The sequence below is a fragment of the Styela clava genome, chromosome 3 (assembly GCF_964204865.1).
Source record: "Styela clava chromosome 3, kaStyClav1.hap1.2, whole genome shotgun sequence".
In the NCBI taxonomy this organism is placed as follows: domain Eukaryota; kingdom Metazoa; phylum Chordata; class Ascidiacea; order Stolidobranchia; family Styelidae; genus Styela; species Styela clava.
In genome coordinates, this window is record NC_135252.1 from 4,937,658 (window position 1) to 4,965,585 (window position 27,928).

At 36.8% G+C, this 27,928-nt stretch overlaps 1 protein-coding gene across 2 annotated transcripts; it reads right to left on the reverse strand.

Moving 5' to 3' along the window:
* Positions 1-13,696: 13,696 nt before the first annotated feature.
* Positions 13,697-27,294, reverse strand: LOC120342122 (uncharacterized). 2 transcript variants are annotated; one of them, XM_078110838.1, is made up of 17 exons: positions 26,974-27,294; positions 26,411-26,495; positions 26,297-26,334; positions 26,017-26,226; positions 25,346-25,532; positions 24,503-24,616; positions 24,124-24,241; positions 19,749-19,833; positions 18,298-18,415; positions 17,721-17,869; positions 16,915-17,009; positions 16,357-16,409; positions 16,110-16,287; positions 15,543-16,026; positions 15,394-15,464; positions 15,058-15,150; positions 13,697-14,962 (listed from the first exon to the last, which is right to left on the reverse strand). In XM_078110838.1, exons 1-17 carry the CDS (start codon positions 27,158-27,160, stop codon positions 14,804-14,806), a joined length of 2,424 nt encoding a protein of 807 aa, XP_077966964.1. In that variant the 5' UTR covers positions 27,161-27,294; the 3' UTR covers positions 13,697-14,803. The 2 variants fall into 2 exon arrangements, with proteins under 2 accessions (XP_077966964.1, XP_077966963.1); XM_078110837.1 differs by having other exon boundaries at positions 24,124-24,310.
* Positions 27,295-27,928: the final 634 nt, after the last annotated feature.

Consider the following 27,928-nt stretch of genomic DNA (forward strand, 5'->3'; position numbering starts at 1 on the left):
ATTTCCCGTACATACACAATAAAATGCCCATTTCCCCCATCTTAGAGCAATTTCCCGTCATTCCCACTTTGTGTGAAATTCCCCGCTATTAAGTGAAATTTCCCCTACATACACTCTAAAATGCATATTTTCCCTATCTGAGAGCAATTTCCCCTCTTTCCCGCATTTCGTAACATTCTCCCGCTTATTAGTAAATTTTCCCGTTTCCCGCATTTTAGGGCCCTGAATGTATAGGCCCTAATATGTATTTTAGAGTATGTGTGGGCTAAATTTTCACTCAAGGACGAAAGCAACGGCAAGTTTATACAGTGCTCTCAAGTATGTTCATCAAGATGGCGCACAACCTGAACCAAGTATGTGTACCAGGTTAGAGCTCAGGTTGTGCGCCATTTTGTTGCAAATACTTCCGAAGTGCCGTTTATTCTTAAGTGTGCATGTACGTAGTAATCGTACTATAATACATATTTCCTTTATCTTCGGGCGATTTTCCGTCATTCCCGCTTTTTGTAACATTTTCCCGCTTGTTATTAACTTTTCCCGTCATTCCCGTTTCCCGCATTTTAGGGCCCTAAAATGCGGGAACTGTGGGAACGACGGGAAATGCACTAAAAAGCGGGAACTGCGGGAACGACGGGAATTTGTCAATTTCAAATTGCGGGAACTACGGGAAATTTCACAAAAGACGGGAATGACGGGAATTTGCTTTAGGGTATGGGAAATGTGTATTTTAGAGTATGTGTGGGGTAAATATGCATTGAATAGCAAAAGCAACGGCAAGTTTATAGGGTGCTCCCAAAGTATGTGCAACAAGATGACGCACAACCTGAACATAGTATGTATACCAGGTTAGAGTTCAAGTTGTGCGTCATCTTGTTGCGCATACTTCCGGAGTGCCGTTTATACTTGAGTGTGCATGTACGGAGTAATTGTACTAACATACATATTATCCAAATACATATTATCCGAATCCGAATATTATTAGAATCTTTTAGTGAAATTTCCGTATCCACACAACCCAAGCGTATATTTCCCATTGCTTCCATTTTCTAGTGCAATTTCTTCTGAACATACTCTGAAATGAGCATTTCCCGTACTTTAACGCGATTTGCCGTCGTTCCCGCATTTTAGATAAATTTTCACGTACATACACCCACAAGCGTATATATACCATTGCTTTCGCTTTCTAGAACAATTTCCCCTAAACATACTCCAAAAGGAATATTTCCCGTACCTTAAAGCGATTTCCCGTCATTCCCGCTTTTTGTGAAATTTCCCGCTTTTTAGTGAAATTTCCCGTAGCTCCCGTCATTCCCGTAGTTCCCGCATTTTAGTTTTTGCAATTTCCCGTCGTTCCCGCAGTTCCCGCATTTTAGTGCATTTCCCGTAGTTCCCGTCGTTCCCGTTTCCCGCATTTTAGGGTTGCCCGTAAGCTTAGGTTCTTAGTTCTTAGCCTTAGAATATTGGATTTTTCTGGGAGCCATATGCCGTCACCAAAAGAGCCATATATGGCTCGCGAGCCATGGGTTCCCGACCTCTCCTATAATCAGTTTTTATTTATTTTTATCAATTATTTCAGGGCCCGGTATTACTACTTACTGAATACAGCGCGAAACAGCGCAGAAGAGATGAAACATTGTTCGGACCTCATGAAGTATGCGCACCGGTGGCGCGGCGGTGTGGCTCAACGGGCTAAGCGTTAGGAATACGCTCGCCACCGCATCTCTAATTACTCTGCGTGGGTTCGCAGGTTCGAATCCCATGCAGGGATGGTTATGTGCGAGAGGATTGCTGGACTCCTCGCCGTCGTTGGGTGGTTCACGTAACCGCTGGTCGGTTACGGCTTCCTCCACCACCAAGTCCATGCTTCCGAAAAACAAAACAAAAAAACAATACAGTAAAAAACTAATCCCATACCCGACTTGGAATGGTAACCGGACGAGAGGCCGTGGTTCGCCATATGAATAAGCCGTCTTATCGGCTTTCCTCTCCCCCGGGATAAATATGTAAATCCTATCCTATCCTATCCTACCAAGATGGCGCACAACCTGAACTCAGGTTGTGTACCAGGTTAGGGTTCAGGTTATGTGACATCCTGGTGCGCATACTTCTGGAGTACCCATTGTTCTTTCATTATATATTAGCGTCCGTGAAATTTTAAACAATTTGATGGGAAACAGTATACCTTAAGGAGAAACAGCGCATAAGAGAGGGAAACATTTTTCGTTCATTATTCATTAGCGTCCGTGAAATTTTTAACAATTTGATGGGAAACAGTATACAGTAGTAGGGAATGATCACGAGTTTATATCAGTAATCTTCAACATATTTAAATAACCTAACATGACCCAATTCGAGCACACCAATAAGCAAAATCAAAAAAATTTTGGAGTTCCAGAAGTATGTGCACCAAGATGACGCACAATCTGAACACAGTATGTGTATCAGGTTAGGTGCGTCATGTTGGGTTATTTAAAGATGTTGTATCTTGATGAGAATATCCTTATTGTGAGTGATGTAAATCTGCCTGATATTAACTTTTCTTTAAAAAGAGTTAAATTAGACAGACATGAAAACGAATTGCAAGCCCTTCTATGGTTTTATCAGGTCAAAGTGTAAATTAAAAACGTCTGTCTGTGCAGTGAGAGACGGTAAAGCAGTGGTTCCCAAGCTTTTTTTAGGACAACCCCAAATACAACTTTCAAGTAGGGTTGGGACCCCGGGAAATCCCGACCCCAAAATCCCGGGATTTGGACTGTTTTTTTCAGTCCCGATCCCACAATTATTTCCTAAAAATCCCGAGATTTTAAAGCTTTGTTATCCACATAGGTTATACCGTTTATAGTGATACTTATTTTGAAAAAAGCCGTCCACGCTTACACTTTGAGTCAGTCAGACTAAGTCGCGGTCTGAAATTACAATGGACCTTTCCCCGAGCATCGACTTCCTTGTTTACTTCGTGAAATCGGCCAATCAGCAAGATGAAAAAAGTGACGTAACAATGCTCCCTTTTCGCATCCGCTCAGACACTTTTTTTACTCAGACACATTTTCAAGCGTGGTCGTAAACATTACTCGTTTTTGAACTCTATTCGTTAGTTTTCAGTTGTGTTTCGGAAACTTAAATATAAATCAGATAATTCAATGATCGCTCTTGATAGCGTAGAAATAGCTGTGATAGACTAGGCTAAAACTCTATACCAGTACTTTTAAAAAACAGATTGTTGTATACGATGGATCATAATGATGGTTTAAAACAGATAACCCATTTTACGGGCGCCAACTCGCAAAAGTACTCTCAAAATAGCCCCGAAAATTTTGCAATGGTAAAGTATATGGAGAATTTTTCTGGGGTCAAAGGTCGGGAAAGATCCATCGGAACAATCCTCAGTATGAAGTTACGTTTGGAACAGACCACAGTCTGACGTCACAATCAGTCCTGGATGCAGACAAGATACAACAAGTTTGCAGTGTGGAGGTAAAGTCTGGAGTTACAGTCGAAGCAGAAACGGTCGCAATCAGAGTTGATTGAAAAACTGAAAAAAAATGTCAAACTTTGAAGAAGTCAGTGCTAAAAGAAAGTCAGAAGTCTGGAGAAACTTTTTATTTTGCAAAGATACAGAAAAAGCGAAGTGTAAATTGTGCCAAACAATTTTAAAAGCGTCTGGGTCGAGCACGAAGGGACTTATAGTTCATTTGAAGTCAAAGCACGAGATCGAAGTAAAGTCTCGCACGAGCATAGAGGATCAGCCAAATCTCAAGATAAGGAAAATTGAGTCGTTCTTAAAGTCAAAAAAAGTCAACATTGAGGTGCTAGTTAATCAGTTAACTGCAGTGGATGGTCTTACATTTATTCAAATTGCCAAAAGTGAGAGGCTACATCAAGCGTTCAAAACTGATGGTTATAGGCTGCCCAAATCACACAAACGTGTTCGTAGTCTGGTGATGGAAAACTCTGAAACCGTCAAGAAATTAGTCAAGGAAGAGTTTTGTGCAACCAAACTGAATAATGGTCGTTTTTCCATAACATTTGATAAGACAACATCCGCAAGAAATCGTCGTTACATAAACATTAATTGTCATTTTCAAGGTGGCTTTCATTCGCTGGGATTGATTCGCATCCACGGCAGCATGGACACACAAAAGCAATCGACTTAGTCGGTAATCGACTAAACTCCTTTGGTCTCGACCTGAATACAGGTATTGTTTCCACAATCACTGATGGTGCTAGTTTGATGGTAAAATTTGGAAAAGAAACGAGTCCACTCCATGTGATCTGCTTTGCTCACGCGATCCATTTGGCCGTTTGTGACGTGTTATACAAAAGGCAACCGGTCGCAGTATGCTCTGATGAACTTGACTGTCACAGTGACAGTTCAGACGAAGATGACAGCGACTCAGAACAACGCGAGGATTTCGGATTTTCTCCAACTTTATCTCCCAACCTTGACACATTGATCAAGAAAGTCAGGACTGTGAAAAATGATGATGCTCTTCAACCATTTGTCTTGGAGTCTTTTGGAAAGGAAATGACACTACTGCTCGACTGCAAAACCCGATGGAACAGTTTGCTCTCAATGCTAGAGAGATTCTATCAGCTACGAAAAGAGGTAAAATTGGCTCTAGTTCGGCTGGATATTGATTTTGACTTATCTGAAAATTACATGACAATTATCAAGGGACTGTGTGATGCTCTTGCTCCCATAAAAATTGCGGTAGAATTACTCTCCAGTGAAGATGAATACATTCTTTTAGCAGAAAAAGTAATTGCATTTACTTTAAAGAAGCTTGGTGATCAAAAAACTGGAATCAGCCAGGCATAAAAAGACCGGTTCAAAGCACGAATTGAAGAACGGCGGAGTGCTGAGTTGGTCCATCTATTGAAATATTTAAAAAGTCCGTCTTATCTTGATCAAGTTCAGGATCAATTTGGGCACAGAGTAAAGCGGCCCAGAATTGCTGCTCTGGCCATGGACATCTTGCAGAGATTATTTCCCCAAGAGGCTTACAAAGCGGGCTACATTGTGCACATTGATGTTGACAGTGAAATTCTTGACGACGAAAAGAAAATGACTTTAGCAGAGGAATTCCACAGTTTTGTGGAAGATGACGAAGTAGAAGACAGTCGACCTGGCAACCTGAGCTCTCATGTAATTCAAAAAGAGATGGTACTGTATGAAACAAGCAAAAAGAGACCTGAAAACCTTGAAAAGTTGTACGCTGCCCTAAAAACAATTAAACCCACGTCAGTCGAGGCAGAAAGAGCGTTATCTGCTCTTGGATTTTTCGCAAACAAAATAAGAAGTCGTATGAACGATAACACCCTAGATCAGGGGTCTCAAACTCAATTTACCTGAGGGCCGCCGAGACGGAGCATTAGCGAGTCCGGGCCGCATCCGTTTTTCACAATAAAAGCAATAAACTTAAAAAGGTAAATCTTTTCACTGTTTTTCTATACGCAAAACATGTTAAAAACATAAATGTAAGTAATTCCGCGAAGGACCTTTCCCCGAGCATCTACTTCCTTGTTTATTCCGTAACATGAGCTAATCAGCAAGACGCAAAAAAAGTGACGTAACAATAGACTTTTTCGCAAACGCTCAGACACTTGTCACTCAAAAAGATTTTCAGGCATGTTTGTAAACATTACCTCGTTTTTGCATGCTATTTGTTAGTTTTGGGTTATGTTTCAGAAATTCAATTATGAATCAAAGAACTCAATAATCATTCTGATTGCTTGGGCGTCGTAGCTTAATTTGCTGTAATCAATGACATTAAACAACATGATAGGCAACTCTGACGTCACTCCATAAGACTACATGCGAAAGATTGTATTTCATGATACGCTCCAATGCACATATTTCTCGTCGCCTTTCGCGACCGTTTTCCGCTTGCTTTTGCTAATCGGCGTCCTCTTTACGTTTAGTACCTGCCTTTTTGCGCCTGTAACGTAGGAAAATAATCTCTATATCTAAGAAGTTTTGCTCACTTGGAAAGCTGGAATGACATACAAGCTGTAAAGAGTAAAATGGACATCATAGACTTTTTTTTTATCAGAGAAGATTACAAACGCGATAGCGTAAAGATTTGTGTGGGACATTTTGCAGATAATGACAAAGTTCAAAGGTAGTAATTTGAATGTTTGCGCTTAAACATTGAAATTTCATTTAAAGAGGGTGTCATACAAAACAGCAAAACTGTTTTTACTTCTCTTAACGGTGCTGTGATACAATTCCATAACACAAAGTTTGCACCTATCGAACTTGCCTTAGTAGGTGAATTTTTTGGACAAATTTATTGTGAGGGATTTCGCATGTAATTCTCATTGATTGGTGGCTGTTTATAATTCCTATTAATTGTGAATTCTGATTATAACAAAGAATTTACTGGCACCTTTTTCTTGTCAATACTCCAAGCTGAGGTAATGAACAAGACAATACATTTATGTCATCTGGAAGCAAAATATGCACACTAATTAAAAGTTTGACACATTGAGATAATACATCATTACAGAAAATACAAGTTAAAGATATGTATGACCATCACATGGTAATTAAAAATAAAATTAATAGGGGCTGTGGAGTATGAAAAGTTCAAGACAAAGAAAAGAACAAAAGTTCATAGCTCATGAACTCTCAATTTTGCCTCCATTGCTTTGTGAAGGCCAATATATTCCCAGTGGCTGAATTGGTTTACCTTTATGACAGCAACGATTTTGTATTTAATACGGCAAGATTTTTTTCAATTTAATTGAAGTGATATTATTTCCCAAAGCAATGCTTGAATTGTCTAGAATAGATCAGTGGTGTCACACCTATGGGTTTTCGAGAGCCGCATTGCATGTTGGAAATTGTAAAAAGGGCCGCAAACAGTTTTTGATAATGTATACTTGAAAGATATTTTCAAGATAGTTTTAGTTTGTGACATATATTAGGATGCAACTAAACAGTTGGATTAAGTTTTATTATTTTCTTTAATTTTCAAATGCAATTTCATGTTATTATTTTCATTCCACTATTATTGCAAGTTACTGTATTTATTACAAAAAATCATAAAATTCTATGTACAACCATCAAAATCATTTTTGAACAAGCTTTGGATAAGGAAAGAATAATACATACACTAAAAAAATGACTTAATCTAAATATATGAACCTAAAATTAACAAAAATACTACAATATAAACTCAATGTTTTTTAATTACATTTGTCCTGACGTTTGGCATCTTTTTTGTGTCACCAGCATACTAAGGCCAGGATGAAATAATTTTATAGTACCAACTCTAACTAACGAGGTCACATGATCATGGGTTAATCTGGATCTTTGCGAATGTTTAATTAATTCCAGTAATGCAAAAAAGTTACTTTTATCATTTCATGTATAGATCAGTAAAAAAACAAATGACAGATTTTTTCAACAAGACATTTCGCGCCACATTGCATGGCATAGGATTGCTTGAATTATTATTTATATTTAGTAACAAAAAAGTTGTATAATTATATTAATATACAAACATATGGAAATTTTCTGTTCGAAGTTGGTCTTCGAATTTGTCATATTGGCTGCTAAGCTTATTGTGTTTTTTCATTGTACTGATGGAAATATGACAAATTAAACAATGTGCTTCAGAGAATTTTGTGAAATGCAGAAATATTGCAACTCCGATTTTCTTCGAAAATGCCACCTTCTTCATGTACTTTGCGTTTAATTTAATCACTCAAGTGTTTTATTCAAGTATTCTTTTGCTAGCTTGATGTGTATTCTTAAATGGGTTAAAATGTGAACAAAAAAAATCAATTTTTTGAAACTACTTTCAGTAAATTGTTTTCTGTGTGAATATTCAATTTCACTTTAAAAAGTTTGAAAAATCTGTTACATTTAGATAAAAAAAACTTCCAAAATACTTTTACAATTATTATTAAGCGTTCGAGGCCGCACTGGAAGTTCTCTGGGGCCGCGAGTTTGGTCTAGATTGAAGTTGTCCAAAATATATACCAGTATTTTATCATGAATCATGATTATACCCTTTCCTGAATTTCTTCTACAGTACTACCAAAAGTTGATGGACCAAATATAACACAGGTGTAGTGAGTGACCCGAAATCCTCATTTTTCAAAGCTGTTTTAAGTATGCCTGGCATGTTTTGTGCTTTTTCACAAATAAGACCGCTTATGCAATCTTACGCATTGGAATTTTTAGTTATTTTCCTCAAGCCTTGCAGGATGTAGGGGCAATACACAACTCTACCGGAGGGTCGAATGCATTTGCATGCCTCCATAGGTTGTTCTTCTATTGCAAACATTTATGGAGTATTCTAATTATATTTCTTGGAATCAGACTGTCACTGATCTGTCGCCAGACTTCTGATATCTCCCCTTCTGCTACAGTTGTTCTGTGAATAAATAATAGGAAATTGAGATTAGACGAATAGTTGAAAGTTTTGCTTTATGTCGGCTTAATTTCTTGATTTATATACTTACTATTTTTGCTATTGCCGCTTGTGCTGCAGGAGTCTCACAATGCTAGACAGGTTTTTCCACAACATTCACATCTGAAGAAAGAGAGGAGATTTATTAATTTTCGTTAAGAATAAATAAAGCAGTCTATATGATTTAGAATGGAAAAGCTAATAAATTCAATATCTCATGTCTATGTAAAATATGTTTTACTGAATTTGGTATATAAACCAACTAATAAAAGTGTTTAGTCAAAAATTACAAGCATTCTTATACTTGAGAGATCAGACTATACAATATAGACCGGTATGAGTAAAATGTTAGGTGAACTTGTTAACCCTTTGATTCAATACGCAAATAAAAGTTATTGAGCAATAGTATGTTACAGCAATGAGTATATATCCTCACTGATTAAAAAATCTAACTGAAGGTGCATGAACTATTTGAAACCATAAGGGGTAAGTAAGTATGCAATTTCGGCAAATGGACAACTACGTACCGTACTGAATTAATAACTTCGTAGTATTTGACAAAAGCTGGCTTTCCCACATGTACTAAACAGTGCGATGCCCGGGTGTGATATACAACAATAGTATTTACCTTACCTTTTTCCAATTTCTTTCTACCTCAACTTTATAAAATATCATTAAAATCGACAACAACTGTCAAAGCAGGCACGAACACCATTCGTGCTATTCCTTGAAAGCAGCACACATCCGCTCGTTTTCGTCTCGTCAAGTATGTGCATTGGAGCGTGCTATCGGATACGATCTTCGGCCAAAAATGGCGGAGTTGCGCATCATGTTGTTTAATGTCATTGATTACACATAGGCATGCAATGCAACGGGCAAGCTTTAATTATTTGATAATGGTATTTCATTATCGATAATATTACTGTATTGCATTTGCCTTGCCGTTGTTGTAAGGGTGATTATTACGTCATAATTGTATTGTATGTCATATTGTATTTGTAATCAAGCCGTCCACCTTCAGTCAGTCAGTAGTTTATTTTTACCGAATGTAAACATTGACGAACAAAATTAAGAAAAATAAAAAATCGCATTTCAGTGTGAAAAGAGACGCGATAAACCAGAGATGGTTATCGAGCAGCGTGACCGCGCTGAATTGACTAGTGCTTAATTTAGTTTAGGCTAACAGAAAAGTAAGTTTGGGCTATCTGCTTACAAATTCTATTTAATCATCTGTGCTAAATCCATAAAAATAATCTAGCCATTTGCATCTCCATGGCTCTGTGAGCACGAATTTTCTGCTCTGACTCAAATTAATATTTATATCTCACTTTTTGTATCTTGTTGATTAGCCAATTCTCACGAAGTGACATTGGAATACAGAAACAAGGAATGCTCGGGAAAGGTCCATTGTGCCGTTTATCTATTCTTGGCACTAATGTGGCTCGAGAACAATGCGAAAATAATTTTGTGACCCCTGACATTGATAAACTTGGATCACGCAGTGCTAAACAATACAATACTACCAATAAATATTATTAAAATATTATCTCTAAAATATCAGGCCTCTCTGTACGAAAAGTACCGCACCTACCGGTATCGGGCAGGATTGTATGCCCAACCAATGACATTGCTGTAATCAAAAATTAGTCTAGAAATAGACTAGGCTAAACTTCTCTACAGGTACTGTTGAAAAATAGGTTGTTGAATGTTTTGAATCAAAACGATGACGTGAAACGTATACCCCAGTTTATAGGCTTCAACTCGCGAAGCCACCTCTAAAACAAGCACCAAGAATTTGCAATGGTAAAGTATACAAAAATTTTTTTCGGGGTCAAAGGTCCATCGAATATCACGCCTACAGGTATGGTACTAGTAGCTTACCGTACCGCATATTTCTTTCGGGGATAGATTATAAAATATTTTGTTTTGCTCTATTTGTCCTGATCATATATTAAATGCATCAATCATTCTAACTGAGCTGAGTGATTTAGGATCCGCACTAACATTAAACTTTCATACCATGGCGGGGGCCGCAAACTATCGTCCTGCAGGCCGCAATTGGATTTTATCGCAGGAAGAACAATGAAAATAAAAGTGGGCAATTTATTTTCGGAGTCAAAAGCAGTAACATCAGGTGTGCCTCAGGGGTCGGTTTTAGGAACACTGCTTTTTTTGATTTATGTGAATGATTTGCCAGGATAGCTTGTATCACATGCAGAACTTCATGCTGATGATTTGAAACTAATTACAAACCCTAGCAATATCCATGCTATCTTGCAAGATTTAAAAGCATTGGAATCCTGGCAGGAAGATTGGAAACTTTCATTCAATCTGCAAAAGTGTAAGATTCTGCATCTAGGGAAATCAAACACTGGGAAAGACTATCCCTTCTTGGATGGAGTTTTAATCGCCGAGAACAGTGAATTTTTCCACCCACATAAATACAATTGTTGCACATGCAAAAGGAAAAATAGCTTTACGCAATATAATAAGTCAAGTTTAAAGTAGGGATGAAGATGTGATGTTGCGTGTGTACAAGACTTTAGTGAGGCCAAACCTTGAATAATGTACACAATTATGGACGACATTACCAAAGTACGGGAACTGGGGCGATATAATGAATCTAGAAGCAGTTCAGAGAAAATTTACAGCATGAATAAGCTGCTGCAAAAGACAGAGTTATGAGAGCCGCTTGACGGTTTTGGGACTGACAACATTATAGAAGGAAGAATGAGAGGTGACTTAATAGAAGCATTCAAAATACTAAATGGTTTTGTACATATGGGCAAAAAAGTCTCCTAGAACTGGTAACCTTGACATAAGGCAAAATCAGCGTTTAAAGTTGAACTTTTTTGGGAACAGGGTCGTAAAATACTGGAACAGATTACCATTAAATGTGAGGCTAAGTGCATCTGTGAATATTTTAAACACAATTTGGATGAATACGGAGATTCCCATGTGTCCAACCCAAGAACACTTGGACAATACTGGGAATTGTCAAATATGATTTTGGAGAGAATTAGATAGTCTGGTTTTCGACATTTGTGTATTAAATAGGTTAGCAATACTATTGGGTAATTGTTTAATGTCCTTTTACTAGTCATAATTTGTCTAGTCTTAATTGTAGTAGTTGCCAACTTTTGTGATACAGGTGTTTATACCGTGGTATATTTATATTGTCGATTTTGTAGCTGTTATAGGTGTGATACACAAAGAGGTATTATTTATATGCCCGCGTCCAAGAGTTTGGATCACATTGGTCTATTAATGGATAGTGCGCACTGAAGTCTCGCAAACTTGCCCGTTGGCATACATGCCTATGCATAGCTTATTTTCTGAAATGTTCGCGGCACACCTGAAAATCTCTCGTGGCAGACAGCAAACGCTGCTCTGGTCAGAGCGGGCAAAGTGTCTGCAGGATAGGATAGGATTTACATATTTATCCCGGGGGAGAGGAAAGCCGATAAGACGGCTTATCCATATGGCGAACCACGGCCTCTCGTCCGGTTACCATTCCGAGTCGGGTATGGGATTAGTTATATTGTTTTTGTTTTCGGAAGCATGGACTTGGTGGTGGAGGAAGCCGTAACCGACCAGCGGTTACGTGAACCACCCAACGACGTCGAGGAGTCCAGCAATCCTCTCGCACATAATCACCCCTGCATGAGATTCGAACCTGCGAACCCACGCAGAGTAATTAGAGGTGCGGTGGCGAGCGTATTCCTAACGCTTAGCCCGTTGAGCCACACCGCCGCGCCGGGATGCAACGGATGCAAAATTACAATTGTTACGTCATCGTTGACTTTTTGCTGATTGTTGCGATTTAAACAGGAAAATCGATGCTCGGGAAACATCCATTGAGCACAAGCTTATTCAACAACTTTTGAAAGATCTCATCTACGGTCGATTATCACGCGAGAAAATTTTGTGGCACAGCCTACTGTATTTGATTCTACATAATATAATCTTTTAAGATTTTTGACGTCTACTGCATTAGAATAAATAAATTTTGGAAGTGTTTCTCATAGTTTGTATAGAAAACAGTTGAGACCAATCATGCTATATTGCAGGGATGGCGAACCTTTTTCAATGAATGGGTCAAAAATTATAATTTTATCGCGGAACAGAAGAGAGTGGGTCACAGATATTTAATTCACGTTTATATCTTTTAGAAACTTCTGAAACGAATCTTATTAGCTGGTGTTGGTGTAGTTTTGGGCTTTACTTATGCAGCACTTCTATCAGGGACTTTTCATGGCACTCGGTATTATGATATTAGAGTACGAAAACACACTTAAATTATTCTACGGTTCTAGTGTTTGGAGGTAATTCCGCTTTGATAGTGTTATAATTTTCGATCAGCTTCCAATCACATTAAGCCACTTTTACACTGCCCCATTGTTATATCAGATTTCTAGATTTTTATTTCAAGTCTGAAAGTTTTTGTTTTCACAACGGCATTGTAGACGAGAAACTATTAAAATGCAAAGTAGCATCTAGTTCTCGTATAACCCCTAAAACAGTCTGCAGATGCAATTCCAAAAAAGACAGGCGTTGCGAGAAATGAACAGATCAATTGCATTGTTATGTCATAAACGATGTCAGGTCCAATAGCTGAATAACGGTACACAGCGGTGCATACATGGTACAAGATTAGGGGTTTTGAAAATTACCATACCGGCCCCGAAAATCAACATTTTGAACATGAGTGATCGCAGACCTTCCTGACTGTCCAACTGACGGTACATTATAATAGTTCAGTTATTGTTAGATTAATTTACGGCCGGTTTTATCAATTTTTATCACTGATATGTTAGCATTTTTTTTCTTTTATTCGTGCCTTCGCTTGGCGGGTCACAAATAAAACGCGGTGGGTCACTTTGTGACCCGCGGGTCAGTGGTTCGCCATCCCTGCTATATTGGATTCTCCCTTTTAAGTTCTAATTAGCTCTCTGTGATTTTAAATTGATGTGGTAAGCATGCATTTTGCGTTTGGGTAAGATAATATCCAGAGGCAGAAAAAGGAGTCCAGTAATCCTCTTGCAAATTGCCACATCACTCATGAAATTCGAACCAGGGCCTATTATACCATTAGGCTAAAGTAGGGGCCTCAAACCTCGACAATCAATTTTGTACTATTATTCATTTCGAATAGTTTTTAAATTGTAAAGGCTTGTTCCACAATAATGTCAGTTTAATACTTCCTAGATATTTTTTATTCAGGTTTATTCTAAATATTCACGTCGTGTTGAAAAGTAGTATACATTGGAAGCTCGTAGGAATGCTTGTAATCATATTTACATAACATTTTGCATGTAATTTGGTACTATTATCATGCGACAGTACTCGAAATAAACTTAAAACTAAAAAAAAATTAAACGCTATTCAAATAAATTGGAGTTTCCTGCTACCAAACACAAATCTGGGTCATTTATTTGAAACAAAAAAATTCGACAATATTTTATATATCTTTCCGACTTGTGAAGGTCTTGCATACTGACCAACACGATTCAATGTTTAAATATTCACGGCACTGCATTTCTATAAAAATCTGTACTATTGTTCTTATTAAAACATTGTTTTGTGGAAACAAAATCTCTCTTTCTGTACTCAGCGCTACTGGAGATTTTTGAAGGATAGGATTTACATATTCATCATGGGGAGAGAAAAACCGATAAGACGGCTTAACCATATGACGAACCACGGACTTCGGTTACCATTCCATGTCGGGTATGGTATTAGTTAGTTATGTTTTCGGAAGCATGGAATTGGTGGAGGAAGCCGTAACCGACCAGCGGTTATGTGAACCACCCAACGGCAACGAGGTGTCCAGCAACCCTCTCGCACACAACAAGTAATACTGGTATCTGGTTTAATTTAGTCCGATAATTGACAAAGGAATTTGGGAACGCAATATTTTGCTTTAACATTGCAAACATGCAACATTGTTCATTTTTTATGCGGGTCACCGTGGACTAAAACGCGTATTTGCATGTTTGCAGATTTTATACACTCGAGATAAGTAACAAAGATGTTTCGCGACGGATCAAATCCTAAAAAGTATGATTACTCGTCAACGTTGATGAAAGTGGCATACAAGCAATTGTTAGGTTTGGCTAAAAACGCCCTCCATCCATGCTGGGATTAAAAACGTGAGAGGTTTTATCGCCCCGTCCTCAAAACTCTACCCTATTTGACAATGATTGAAAATATCACAATGACTTAGCAAACTTCAAGAATACTCAGAATCAACTTACGAGATAACCAGGGAATGAGGTATTAACTATTAATGGAAGAAGCATTTTATAATCAATACAAATAATGGCGTTTTTTATTCATATGATCAAATTTGATAACATATCGTCTTCCTTGTGGTAAAATTATGTCCCAATAACTTCAGATTCAGCCAGTTTTCTTAATCTTTTCTTCTCTTGCAAATATTGTTTCAATCTGTCATAATGACCCTTAGACTTGCAGTGAACTACTTTTGCACTTTTACTAGAGCTGTAAAACTTGTTGCAGAGTTGACAAAAAAATCCCTGAATAAAACAGTATTGTATAATGACCTAGCACATGAAGAAAACACACATGTAGCTTATTTTCATCCCGGCTGGAAATATGTGAATAATAATACCTGCATTTGTGTTATAACTCCTTGTCCGACTGGCGTGTCTTTCCTGAACGCTGGTACCTCATATGTGGAGAAGTCTTCTGGCAGCGGGGGAACCTTCAATAAACGCATCGATATAAGTGTCTAGTAGCTTACACGATGGATCAAAAATAGCAGACAAATTGAAATTAATATTAAACTGAAAATCCGGAGCAAGGTTTATCTGAAATATTTTTTCCATATAAATGAGCATGTTTATTCAAAAGCAATATTGAGATCTGAATATACTCTCAAAGGTAATTATTGTTAACGAATTTCAATAATTAATATAGGTTAAACTCTGTGTGAAATAATATGTACCGGAATATACTCTTTCTGAGGCTCTGGCATCACACCTTCAGCAACAGTGCCCAACAGCTTCTTGTGTTTGTCTGTTAGTGAAAGAAAATTATTGTCAGAGAAATTTTGAGATTAAGATTTTGAGAACAATTTTGTATAAAACTAACTACCTTCGACTTCTTTTTTACGCATTGGTTCCGGCATCTGATTTGGATCAATCACAGCGTTGTTAGGTACGTCTACCATCATTGGCACAAATTGACCAGGGCCCATCACAGGCAGAATTGGGCCTGGATGAATGCCAGGAGGCCCAAATATAGCATGTGGTGGAGCTGGATGGTGAGGCATTGATCTAGGATCCACACCCATAGGAAATGGTCCATGTTCCATTGAAGGCATAGACAAGGAACCAATTCCAGGTGGGCCCGGTTTCATTCCTAGAGGAACCATGTCAACATGCATTGTCATTGGATTTTGGCCACCTGGTCGAAATCGTGGAGGTGGAGCATGGCGGGGAGGTAATGGACGTGGTGGTCCAGGAAGCATCTCTAGTTTGATAACATTTTTTCTTAAAAGTAATAAATGCTTCTTCATTGCTTGCATGGCATCACCAGGATTATAAAACTCGATGTCATAAATGTCATAACCAATATTCTGTAAAACAAACATGATTTTAGAGTACAGAAACTTGAACAAAACAATATTTAAGAAGGTAGTGATTGTAAATTGAACAGTACTTGTGCAATCTTTGCAGGTGGTATTGGTTCAAAGAAACTTTTGACATCCGCAGTTGTAGCTTTATCTGGTACATCATACATGCGAACATGTACAGTGGGTCGAAATGGAGGTAAATTATGCCTTGGTGATTGTGCCCCAACATGATGATCACGCTCTCTACTGTACCTTGTTGGTTGCCTGATACATGTAATACTCGTTAGAAAAGTTGAAATAAAAATAACACACACGACCTCTTTCTTCACTTACGGTAATTGAGGCATATTTCTCCCTTTTTCTTTAACATCAGGCTGTACTTTTCTCTGAAAATGACAATATTACCAAATTTCATGCAAAAATTCATGGACTGATATTCAAGAAGGTACTTGATACTAGAGGTAAGATCGGGCCCAAAATTCCGGCCCGACCCAGGCCCGTGGGTAATAAACCTAACCCGACTAATAAACTGGGTTTGCAGGCCTGAGTCCCAAACAAAGCCGAAATTTCATATTTTATTTAGGAGTTTTTTGAATTGTCATTGCAAGAGTTTAGTACAGTATGTGTCGTGCTGATGAGGCAACTTCTGTTTTTTTGCAGACCACGGTTTCTCGTGGCCAAAACACGGCCGAAACGCCTTTAAAAAAAAAAGTGAGCGATAGAGAAGCCCGACCCGACCCGAACGTAATGATTGACATTTCCGGCCCGGGCTTCAGATCCTAGCTCTACTTGATACGAATCCAGTGACTGTAACTAATTTCCATAAATTCATATTTACCTTCTAACAGTTTTTTCATATATCTATATATACAATTGACAAATATATTATACCTTTTTTGCCGGTACCTGCTTTGTAATCTCACCAACCTCATCTACAACAACAAATGAGTTGTCATTCTTATCTTGTACAACTTCAGATGTTGCTTCTGGAAAACAAAAAAAGGGCAAGTACTTTATTACATAGAAAGAAAAAGGCAAATGTAATAGCACCTTTTAAAAATGAATCTTTATTTTAACAAAAATATTACTTGTGGTTAGGCCATGCGATGCTGTGATAAAAGTAAACGATCCAGAGGTGGTTAACTGGTTGTGCATAAAAAGACAAAAATTCACTCCTATTCAGTTGAGGGATGCAACTCGACATGCATGAACAATGCCATGAGCTGAATGTTGGATAGGATTAATACATACTTATTCTGGGGAAGAGGAAAGCCGATAAGACAGCTCATTCATATGCCGAACCACGACCTCTTGCCCGGTTACCAGTTCATGTCAGGTATGGGCTTAGTTAGCTAGTTATTTTTTTCGGAAGCATGGACTTGATGGTGGAGTAAGCCGTAACCAACCAGCAGTTACGTGAACCACCCCGCAGTGGCGAGAAGTCCAGCCAACCTCTCGCACATATTATTCCCACATGAGATTCGAACCTGTGAACCCACCCAGGGTAATCGAAGGTCAGGGGCGAGCGTATTCCTAATGCTTAGCATGATGCGCCAAACCGCCGAGCCGTATGTGACCTTTATCAATTCATCATCTCATATTTCCGTGCCAACAAATCAGTCAAGACAGCAATATGCACATACAACCCTCTCAGATATTGAAAAGCATGCCTCATCCAACCCTACAGGTGCACTTACTTTCTGGACTGAGCTGTAAATCATCAGAATTATCATATTCCTTTTCATCGAACGAATCATTCAGAATATGATATTCTTCAACTTTCAAACTGCATTGTTCCAAGAATCGTTTCATTTCCACCGGGTGTACTTGAGCGACTTCAATTTTTCTGTTTGGAATTACAAAAAATTATTAATGAAAAATATTTACCTTTTTTCAAAATCTATCCAGATTACAACCTTTGCAGTGTTCACAACAAAAAATAGGAACAATTGGAGAAAAAATTTAAGCACAAACAATTCGACAGTCACCATAATTCTATCCAATGCTCTTTACTTGAATATGAAAAAGAAATCAGAGCGAACACTTACATCTCATGTCAATAGGTTACCAATATTTATGTATTTTCAATTTCATATTGTTGCATATGTCATTTTATCTATGGCAAAGATTAAATTTCATTATTTCTTTTTATCTAATTCACTTGATATATCAATACCAATGATTCACAGATAATATATTTTACATACTCGAGTTAATTGCCTCATTAACACTACTACAAACAAATTTCTCACTAAGTTTAAAGTAATATCAAACCTTCCTTGGACTTGGTAACTCTTTCCAGACACCAATTTTGCATCATCACTTGATTCAAGCACAACATATCCACGGCCAGAATTACTCTGACCAGACTTTAGTGCTTTCCAGTAAATATCTGTGATTTCCATAAGAATATTATTTGACACACAACCTTTCATATATAACAAGGTTTATTTAATAATTTATATACTAAGCATTTCTACATTGAGCGTATTTCAGCCAATTTTCAAATTTACATATACATTTATTTTTCATAGCAGAGCATTTCATTTTGAGTCAATAGAAAATAATAACTCTTGTTTCAATGTGTACAAGGACAACCAGGCACTCGAAGATTATAGATACGGTTAGTGAGTATGCAGCAAACAGTTTGTTCCCAATAGAAATGTGAAAATGCCAGACACTCTCCATCAGGTTTCAATGACACTCTATGTAGCAAAAGATTACAGTTTTTCAAATAATCATTTATTAAAAAAATATGCGATAACGAAAAATAAGCTCTAGTTCAATTGCCATATTGCTTAGTATTAAACATCTTAAATCAAAAGTTTTATGGAGAAATTTCCCAGATACAAAGACTTGTTGCTCCATCAAAACATGACCAGATTACAGAAGAATATCACTGATGAAATATCAAAATTGATTGTTGATTGTATCAGTAGAATTTATTGTGAAAATTTTGTATCATCCAAACATCAAGGATATATGAATAGACTTAATAGAAAGAGATGAAAGTATAATTAACAATAACTCAAATACACTTGTCATCTATACTATAAATTCTTATTTATCATGAAAATATTAGAAAAGGTTGAATCACGTGGTTTGACAGAGTTGCATACGTTAGTACTGCTACAACCTACAATGTGGTCATCGTCAGAAGCACTTAACAATAATACTTCAAAGAGGAATGTAGAAGAAAAAACACTGATAAGCGGCATGTGATGTGTCCATCTGATATAAGATCATAATGACAGATGAATATTAAAAATATAATAACAAGTAAAAGACTTTAATACAGAATATACCAGTAAATATGAAACGATATGATACAGTAGACTTGACGACCCAATTCAGACACTAATTTACCTTTCAATGGTTCATCTTCCATGTTTAGGCCAACAGATGTCATTGAAATTGACATCCTGGCATCCTCGACATCCTAACCCTGGTTTGGTTATTTAACTATTTGATTTTCTTAACCACAGAACTGAAGACTTATTAGACTTCATATTTTGTGAATGCATGTACCGGTAGTCCACCAACTGAGCAAACATTAATTATGGATGAACTAAACTATGAACTAGTTTAAGAAGCAACATTATAAGAACTAACATAATTAGACTATTCAGTAAATTACAGCAATATACTCGTAAATAGAATAGCCTACCACAACAATACTTAATATGTAATGGTAATTTATAGGTCATCAAAATACGAAAACATACCATTACTGGAGAATTTAACTTCCTGAATTGCATCCAATAGTTCAGACTTTCTGAGATGAAAACCGAGATTAGAGACCTTGATAACCTGTGGAATATTAACAAATACTTTGACTATTGGCAATATGTGCTAAACTAAATAACACTATGTACTATTGATAACTACTTGTTAATAATGGTATTCCTATAATTAGTGTCTAGATATCATTTTAGCCTAACAATAAATACAAATACGGTAATACATAGAAACGAGAAATTATTTCTAGAAATAGTTTTACATAGACACATTATAAAACTATGCCTACAAGTAACATGACTATGCATATACTTATTGGTAACTAGCCCTCGTACACAAATTCTACTAAATAAATCTACCTTAACCTGTAAAGTCATCCACAAAAATGTGATCACTAAATTATTTTCATTAAATGATTGGACAGATATTCCACCACTGACAGTAATACGGTAATAAATGAACAGTATTGTGCACAATCACATTTTTCCTTATTGTGATAATGCTGCAAAACATTTCTTCAGCAGCCTTTAATTTTACTTTTTATAGGTTTGGTTCCATATTTCATAATTACAGCATACAGTGATTGTGGAAAAAACTAAACTGGTACCGGTAATACGTAATACATTTGTAATTTGTAAAATTATACAATAACCCCAAGTCTCGTAACAATGATCATAAAAGAACCTTTTTTTAAACCTGTAGCTCAAAGCTAATCGTTGAAAAGTAAGAACTCGATACCGAGTAGAATTCGAATCGATGACTTCGATGCCCCATCATTCGTCAAAGATAATATGAAATGGACATACAACTGTATATGTAGCTAGGGATGGGCAATATAGAATACCGAATCCGGAGGATTCGAATCCCAAAGTATTCGAATCCAACGGGATCCGATAACAGGATTCGGTTTCCGCCTCTCCGGCGCCAAGCGTCAATTTTTGTATTTCGGGTTTCTAATTTATCAATTATAGACGAGCGTTTTTCTCGCGTGGAAATCTCTCTCGTTTAATTAAACTTGCGTCTGCTCGCAAAGAACCCGTAAATCGGTAAACATCAAACACTGTAATATCAATCGGCATATTCAGGACAAGGAGTCGGTAACATAACCTCACGGCGAGGACTCGTTATTGCACCATTTTTGCGTTTTCCTTCTTTGCTATCTAGCTAGCGTCATTTGTGCGACTTACTGGTGATATTCCGATAATCTGAATGCAACAATCTTTAATTGTTTACAGACGTGCCTTGCCTCATTTTAAATTAAATGATTTTTCGCGACCTACGAGTTTTCCCAAAAAAATGATGCACGTAAACCAAAAGCCAGGCGTTAAATGTTATAACATTACTCGCCATTAATTTAGATCGAATATTATTTACGAATAATTTTATTATACCATTTTCCGAAATACAAAGTTATATCGCAAAACGCGAACAACTGTCACACTTTAATTTCACTCTCAAAAGATTACATATTTTTCGGTCCGTTTCTATCGTTCAAGATAGACGCACGTCTGGCGAAGATAGTGACGTATTGAATTTGAGTAGGGCTAAGTCTGGGTAGATAATGATTAATGATAACATTCCTATCGTTCAAGATAGACGCACGTTCGATCGAGTGTCTGTAGCATTTTAGTCGCCGATAAATTTTGAAAAAAGTTGCCGCATCTGGCGAAGATAGTGACGTATTGAATTTGAGTGGGGCTAAGTCTGGGTAGATAATGATTAATGATAACATTTCTATCGTCCAAGATAGACGCACGTTTGATCGGAAGTCTGTAGTGACGTATAGAATAGTGACGTATCGAATTTGAGTAGGTCCATGTCTGGGTAGATAATGATATGTAACGATAATCATAGAAAATGAGTTCGTCTTCAGATGTTATTACCTAATAACTAAGTACGAAATCGCGTTTACGGGAACTTGGTTTTACGTGTCTTGCTCTCACAGAATAAATGGTTGATTTTAATTGATAGTGGTTAAATTTAATATTTTACAACGGCGCATAGGTTGCAGTGGCCACACGCTGGTTCTCAGCGGGTATGTTTTAGTATACTTGGCAGACTTACATTAATAATGATTTAACGCCGTTTCATGTCTATTTTGTATTTAACCGCTTACTATTAAAGTGTGTAAAGCGTGTCTTAATTTAGCATATCAGTATTTATTAGTATTTAGGGATTACATACATTTGGAACAATTGGAAGGCAAAAAATATTGTGATATTCCTAAATTTTATTGTCCTGGGAACTGCCTGTTTAGTATCAAATGAAATCCAATGTTCAGGACATTTTCAAATAGATAGCCTAATACATTTATAGTAAGTAATACATTTGCAATTTTTTACCATCTAAATCCAGCAATGTAGAAATTCCCACTATTTGAATAAATATGAAAATAGAATAGGATTCGGTATTCTGGATTCGATTTAACTATTCTAGAATATTCTAGAATAGTAAATTATTCTACATTGCCCATCCCTATATGTAGCGTAGCCTACTACTGGTAAATAAGTATCACCATAAAACCACAGAACGCATTATTTCGACTAAATCACATTGGAGAAAATATATGTTACTGTTTACAAACCCTAGTACACTTAGTAATCTCTTCCCATTCGATTCTAACAATCTATTGGTAGTTGATATAAGTGTGGGGCGAGTCCTCAATGTTAAGGCACACTTACTGTACAAAGCGCAGAAGAACCAGGAAATATGGAGAATAATATTTTTCCAGGTGCACGGAAGAGAGAATATACGGTAAATGTGTGGGAATAATTTCTCAAAATCAACATAATGCAATACTGCATGAATCAAAATCACTTAAAATAATATTTAGGATAGCCATGCCAATATTTTCGGCAAAAGTGACAAATATCATCAATTGTCCAAGATTCAAAAATCAGGATAGGATTTACATATTTATCCAGGGGAGGAAAACCCATAAGATGGCTTAATCATATGGCAATCCACGGCTTCTCGCCCAGTTACCAGTTCATCTCGGGTATAGGATTAGTTAGCCAGTTTTTTTTTTCTAATTCGTGGATTTCCCCCCAATTGATCTTGGCTGCAATAACATATGTCGAGGACACAAAATTTTGTTCTACCAAATCAGTGCCGTGAAATGGGCACTCGATCGACTATCTTAGACATATTCATGACATTACCGTTATCTACAGAAAATCTATTTGTCTGACTTCTTGCTACCCCAAAACATCACATCTAACATAGTCTGGATGTTAAATCCATGCCAGTGCAATCAATTAATTGCCCCCTGACGCAAGCATCAATAAGTTCGTCATTTTTACAGCTACTTTTTGAGCGAATCTCAGCTTTCATTTAGTTCTGAACAGAACGGTAACTTTGTTAATAAGAATCTCAACAACTAGATCATTCTATGTATAAAATATCCAGTTGTGTAAACTTAATCGCAGTATTTTGTTATCACCATAAGACCATTTCTCATTATGATTACATAATGTAATATTGTATTAAAGCACATTTTTACCTTCTTGAATATCAAATAGACCATGAATGAAATTTTAAAGGTATATTTTGGAAGTAAACAAGCACTTTGCATTCGCTCTTAAGTCACAAAAAACATTCTGAATCTGAATATAGGCAGTGAAAAAAAAATTTCGAAATGCTTTTTATGTAATTACATCAGCCTTTTTATCAAAGTGGTTCCATGCTCCAAAGTTTGAGTAGATTTACCAAAAATAGAATGTTATAACAGACAGAATCAGATCTAGAAAAATATTTCAGTGAGGATGACATGATTAAAAACACTTTTTCGGGACCCACATCCCATACTTATGAAATACTCCAATCCGAATGTGTAATAATAATTTATGAACATCAATGTCCATCTCTGATGATTTCCTTTTTAGTCCCATCTCCACACCCATACATTTATATCTCAGTTGACAAGATTGTCAAAGTGTACATAAATTGATAAGAAACCCCAAATGTTAATACTGCATAATCGCTGGGATTGATAGTCCATGCAGCAACAGGGGTTGATTTTTCAGTGTTACATAGAAATTCTCACGCTGGCTTTGACAGTCATAGGTTAATTTCTTATCCGATAATAAAATAACATGCAAAGTTCAAAGGAATAATGTTGAGTACAAATTTCACTGCGGCAGGTGAGGCTGCGAAGAACCAAAGCTGGTTATCAGGCAGCGACACCCAAGGTTCGAGCATCTAATTAAACATTTACAGTTCTAACATTTTGATTATCGGAGTAGGCCTACTGATATTATTGATGAGATATTGATAACAACTCAAATAATGCCAAAGAATGTGTTTAATCAGACATTCAAATCTTATTATTTTGCCCTGTTATATCAATTAGAACAAACTCACCCTAGAGTGATTAATCATAGCATTTGCCTTCTTTGTAATTATCCAGTCAGAAATTAGTTCTTCACGACAACTCTTAGATACTTTAAGTTTTCTGCCTTTCATTTCGAGCCCTGTCATCCTCAGAACATCCATCAAGTCAGATTTACGATCGAGTATGACGTATGCATATCCACGGGAATTACCAATACTTGAGAAATGTAAAGTTATATACAATATTTTACAAAGTTATGCAAAAATAAACTGCCAAAATATCCAACTAAAGTCAACTGTTATTCTGATGGTAAATGCTGAGAGAATTACAAAACAATGATTTCTAATTTAACAGTTTACAGTCATGATGAATATTTTTGATTTTGTTATGAACAAAATATAACCTTACCTGTCTTTGATAATTTTTACACCATTGTACCCTCCTTTAGGCCAAATTCCTAGAATAAGAACTAGCTCCGAGATTGTCACTTTGAATGGTATATTGCTCATCAGCACAACACTCCTAAGATCAAATCGAGTAAAAATTTCAGACTGTGGAAATGGTAGTGGTACTTTTTAACATATCACAAATCTTGCCTTTATCATACAGTTACTACAGCTGGAAATTTCCACGAAAACAGTTGAGTCAAAAAATCGTAACCATTAACCATCTGAAAATCGATTAACCAGTTAACCATTCTCAGCCCTAGCAGTTACAGATTAACAAACAACTTTAATCACTCAGATGCATACATGGTTGGTGGAGAGAGACGGAATCGACCAGTGGCAATTGGGTACCCCCGTAGTGTGTGTACCAGGTCAGGGTTAGGCCATAATTTTATTCAGATTTTCTATATTTCAGTTCTATTATGAGCTTGGGGACTGTTACAAAATTAGTTACCTAAACAAACTTCTGGGGCGCCTACAATCGAACTAACCAAGATAGGAAGTCCAGTAACCCAGCGAGGTAATTGGTTTGACAGTAAATTGGGTGCTGTAATTTTCCTATGATGCACTTATGACTCCATAGAGCAAAATTATAATCTTGATCTGGGCATTTTTTCTTGCAAGCCATACCACAGGAGTTCATGATAGTGGATCAGTGAATATCAGCAAATGTCGGGCGCACAAAGGTTTAACCAGGTAAATAGTTTCGATTAAATCTTCATATCAGTGTGTGTACAAACAAAGAATATTCTATCCCATTCCAACATCTCATAGTTTTGAAATGCAGAAATTAAAAAGTTCTTACTCTATATCTTCATCATTATCTTGAGAAGCCTTGGTTGTAACTTGTTTGCCAGTTTTGATCAATTCTGGAGGTTTAGCTATTGTATAAGATGCTGCGAAACTAGAATTTTGCACAATTCCAACTTTTGTTTCTTTTCCTTCCCAATCCATGTTAGGCATGTTTGTAGTAGTAGGATAAGATGGGAGACCTAGAATATGCAGGTTATATATCATGAAAAGCATATTAACAGAAAAGTAGCAAACTCTTCCAGCCAACTTAATGGACAATACCCGACTGTCAATTAAAACAAAAAATGAAATAAAAAAAAATTTGTCCTACTCCTGAAATGATTTTTGCTACCTTATTCCTACCTTTCTGATATGAACTATTAAAATATGTCAACGCAAGGAGTATGTAATATTTCGTATCAATTGCTTTCGTATCAATCAACTTTTAGTACATGACTATGGATTTATATTTCAATACTAGCCTACATCAAGAGCAGAAAAATTGAAAAAAAAATAAAAATTCCTGACTATATGATACTGAAAATACGCAGACTTAATATTCAATGAGAGACCACTAGAGTGATTATGAGTAACTATTTTATTGAGACTTGGAATTCCTATGTCCTTGAGAATTTTTATCAGTGTTTATTTAATAGTGATGTGAATATTGAATATAAAAATTACCTTGCGGTAACAAAGCTAATTTCTCTTTTTCTTTTTCCATTTCAAGTATGAAGGCACTAGGTTTTGGTTCATTGTCATCTATTAGTTTTGAATCCTCAACATTTGACATATTTTTTTTACTAGTTGGCTTGATTTCTTTTATCTTTCGAAGTGCCTCTGCTATGCTTCCACCAACAAAAGTGGGTTTTTCAATAAAAACGTCTTCTTTTTCTTCAAAATAATGTAATAAAGTCAAGAAACAGTGGTATATGTAACATAGGCTCAGGGATTAGTCACTTACCATCTTTATCTACATCTCCTTTTTCCGATGAAACGGGGCTGTCAAAATAGGATGTATTCAATATAAATTGGCATTATAAAAAGTCTATACACAATAAATTTTAGTTAACTTTACCATTCTTCTGGTTTTCTCTTTTTTAAAATACTTTTTAAAGGCTTTGATACTGAAGATAACGACGCAACTAGGTCATCATCTGTACCTAAAACAGATATTTACATAGTCAGAAAATTAACGTTGCGGTAGGCCTATATCAGTATATGCTGATATGTAATACTAGAATATATCGTTAGCACAGATATGAACCAGAAAAATAACATTAGAATAATAATGCCAACTGACAAAACAAGTAATTTCATAACAATATAAGTTCGCATTAAAGATTATATACCGTCTGACTGCAGCTCGATTTAGTCTAGATTTTAATATTGCTGCGTTGATCTGAAGGATACTGGAATAAATTGTCATTTTTAGTCCGAGTGAGAGGAAAGTTGTATGACGGCTTAATCACAGTCATATGGCGTTCCATAACCTCTCGTCTGGTTAAGGCTCACCATCTGCCATCTGTTAAAATACTTTATCAGCTTCCTTTGACAGAGGATGGCCTATACTAATATCTGAATATAGACTAGGCCTAGTTAAAATTCATAAAATGTATTTCTGTAATTGCCGGTCCTTGCCTGGTGCTGGTGGTAGTTCAGTTTTTGAATCTTGAGTCTCTGTTTCGGAAGTTGTGACTGGCTCTTGCTCTTTAACGTCTTCATCTTCTTTAATATTATCTGAAGCATTAGAAATATCATTCTCTTCTATGATTTCTTCTTTTTGTTCAATTTCCTCCATCTTTCTCAGTCCAGCTAAAGCATTCATTTTAGCATCACTCCTATTACCGGTGGCGGTACAGTATTAAAACAAAATCACAGCTGCAATACACGGAGTCACTGCACTACGGCGCTGCATAAACACAATGTAAAAAAATCAATAGACGTTTCCCGACCCTTCACCCCAGGAAAATTCTTCCCGTTTTTGCGAGTTCGCGCCACTGAACCGGATATGTATGATAGTAGGTGCTTACAACGACCGGTATGTTAGTCGTTGCAACGACTGATTATGGTGATTTACAACATTCAACTAACTGCCGATTTTTGGCCTACTTTATCGCGACTTAATGGGAACTCAATTTCAATAAACTAAAGCTCCTTGGAAGTTCAGTAAGAATATGACCAGTGAGAAGTGCAGGATTTAGCATTAGGCAATGTAGCAGGCGCAAGCCAGCTCAAAATTGGGAAGGTGGGCCAATTTTTTTTGTATGATGACGTAATAAGACGCTTATTCCGTGCCCTTTGCTCCGAACAAGGCTAGATAAAAGCAGCCACTGATATCTAACAAAAACTTGAAGAATCTCTCTACAGACTTATTTTGCTGTCGAAATTACTAAAGCAATTTCATTCATCTCGGTTGGTTCATTAGGAGAAAAGATTATTGATAGTAGGCCTGCTGGTATCATTGGGCCACCTTCGATTGTCGTGTAGTAGAAGCTGAATTAATGTGGTGATAATAATTTACGGGGGTGGGGCTATACTACACGACAATCGAAGGCGGCCCAATGATACCAGCAGGCCTAAGCCAGGAAACATC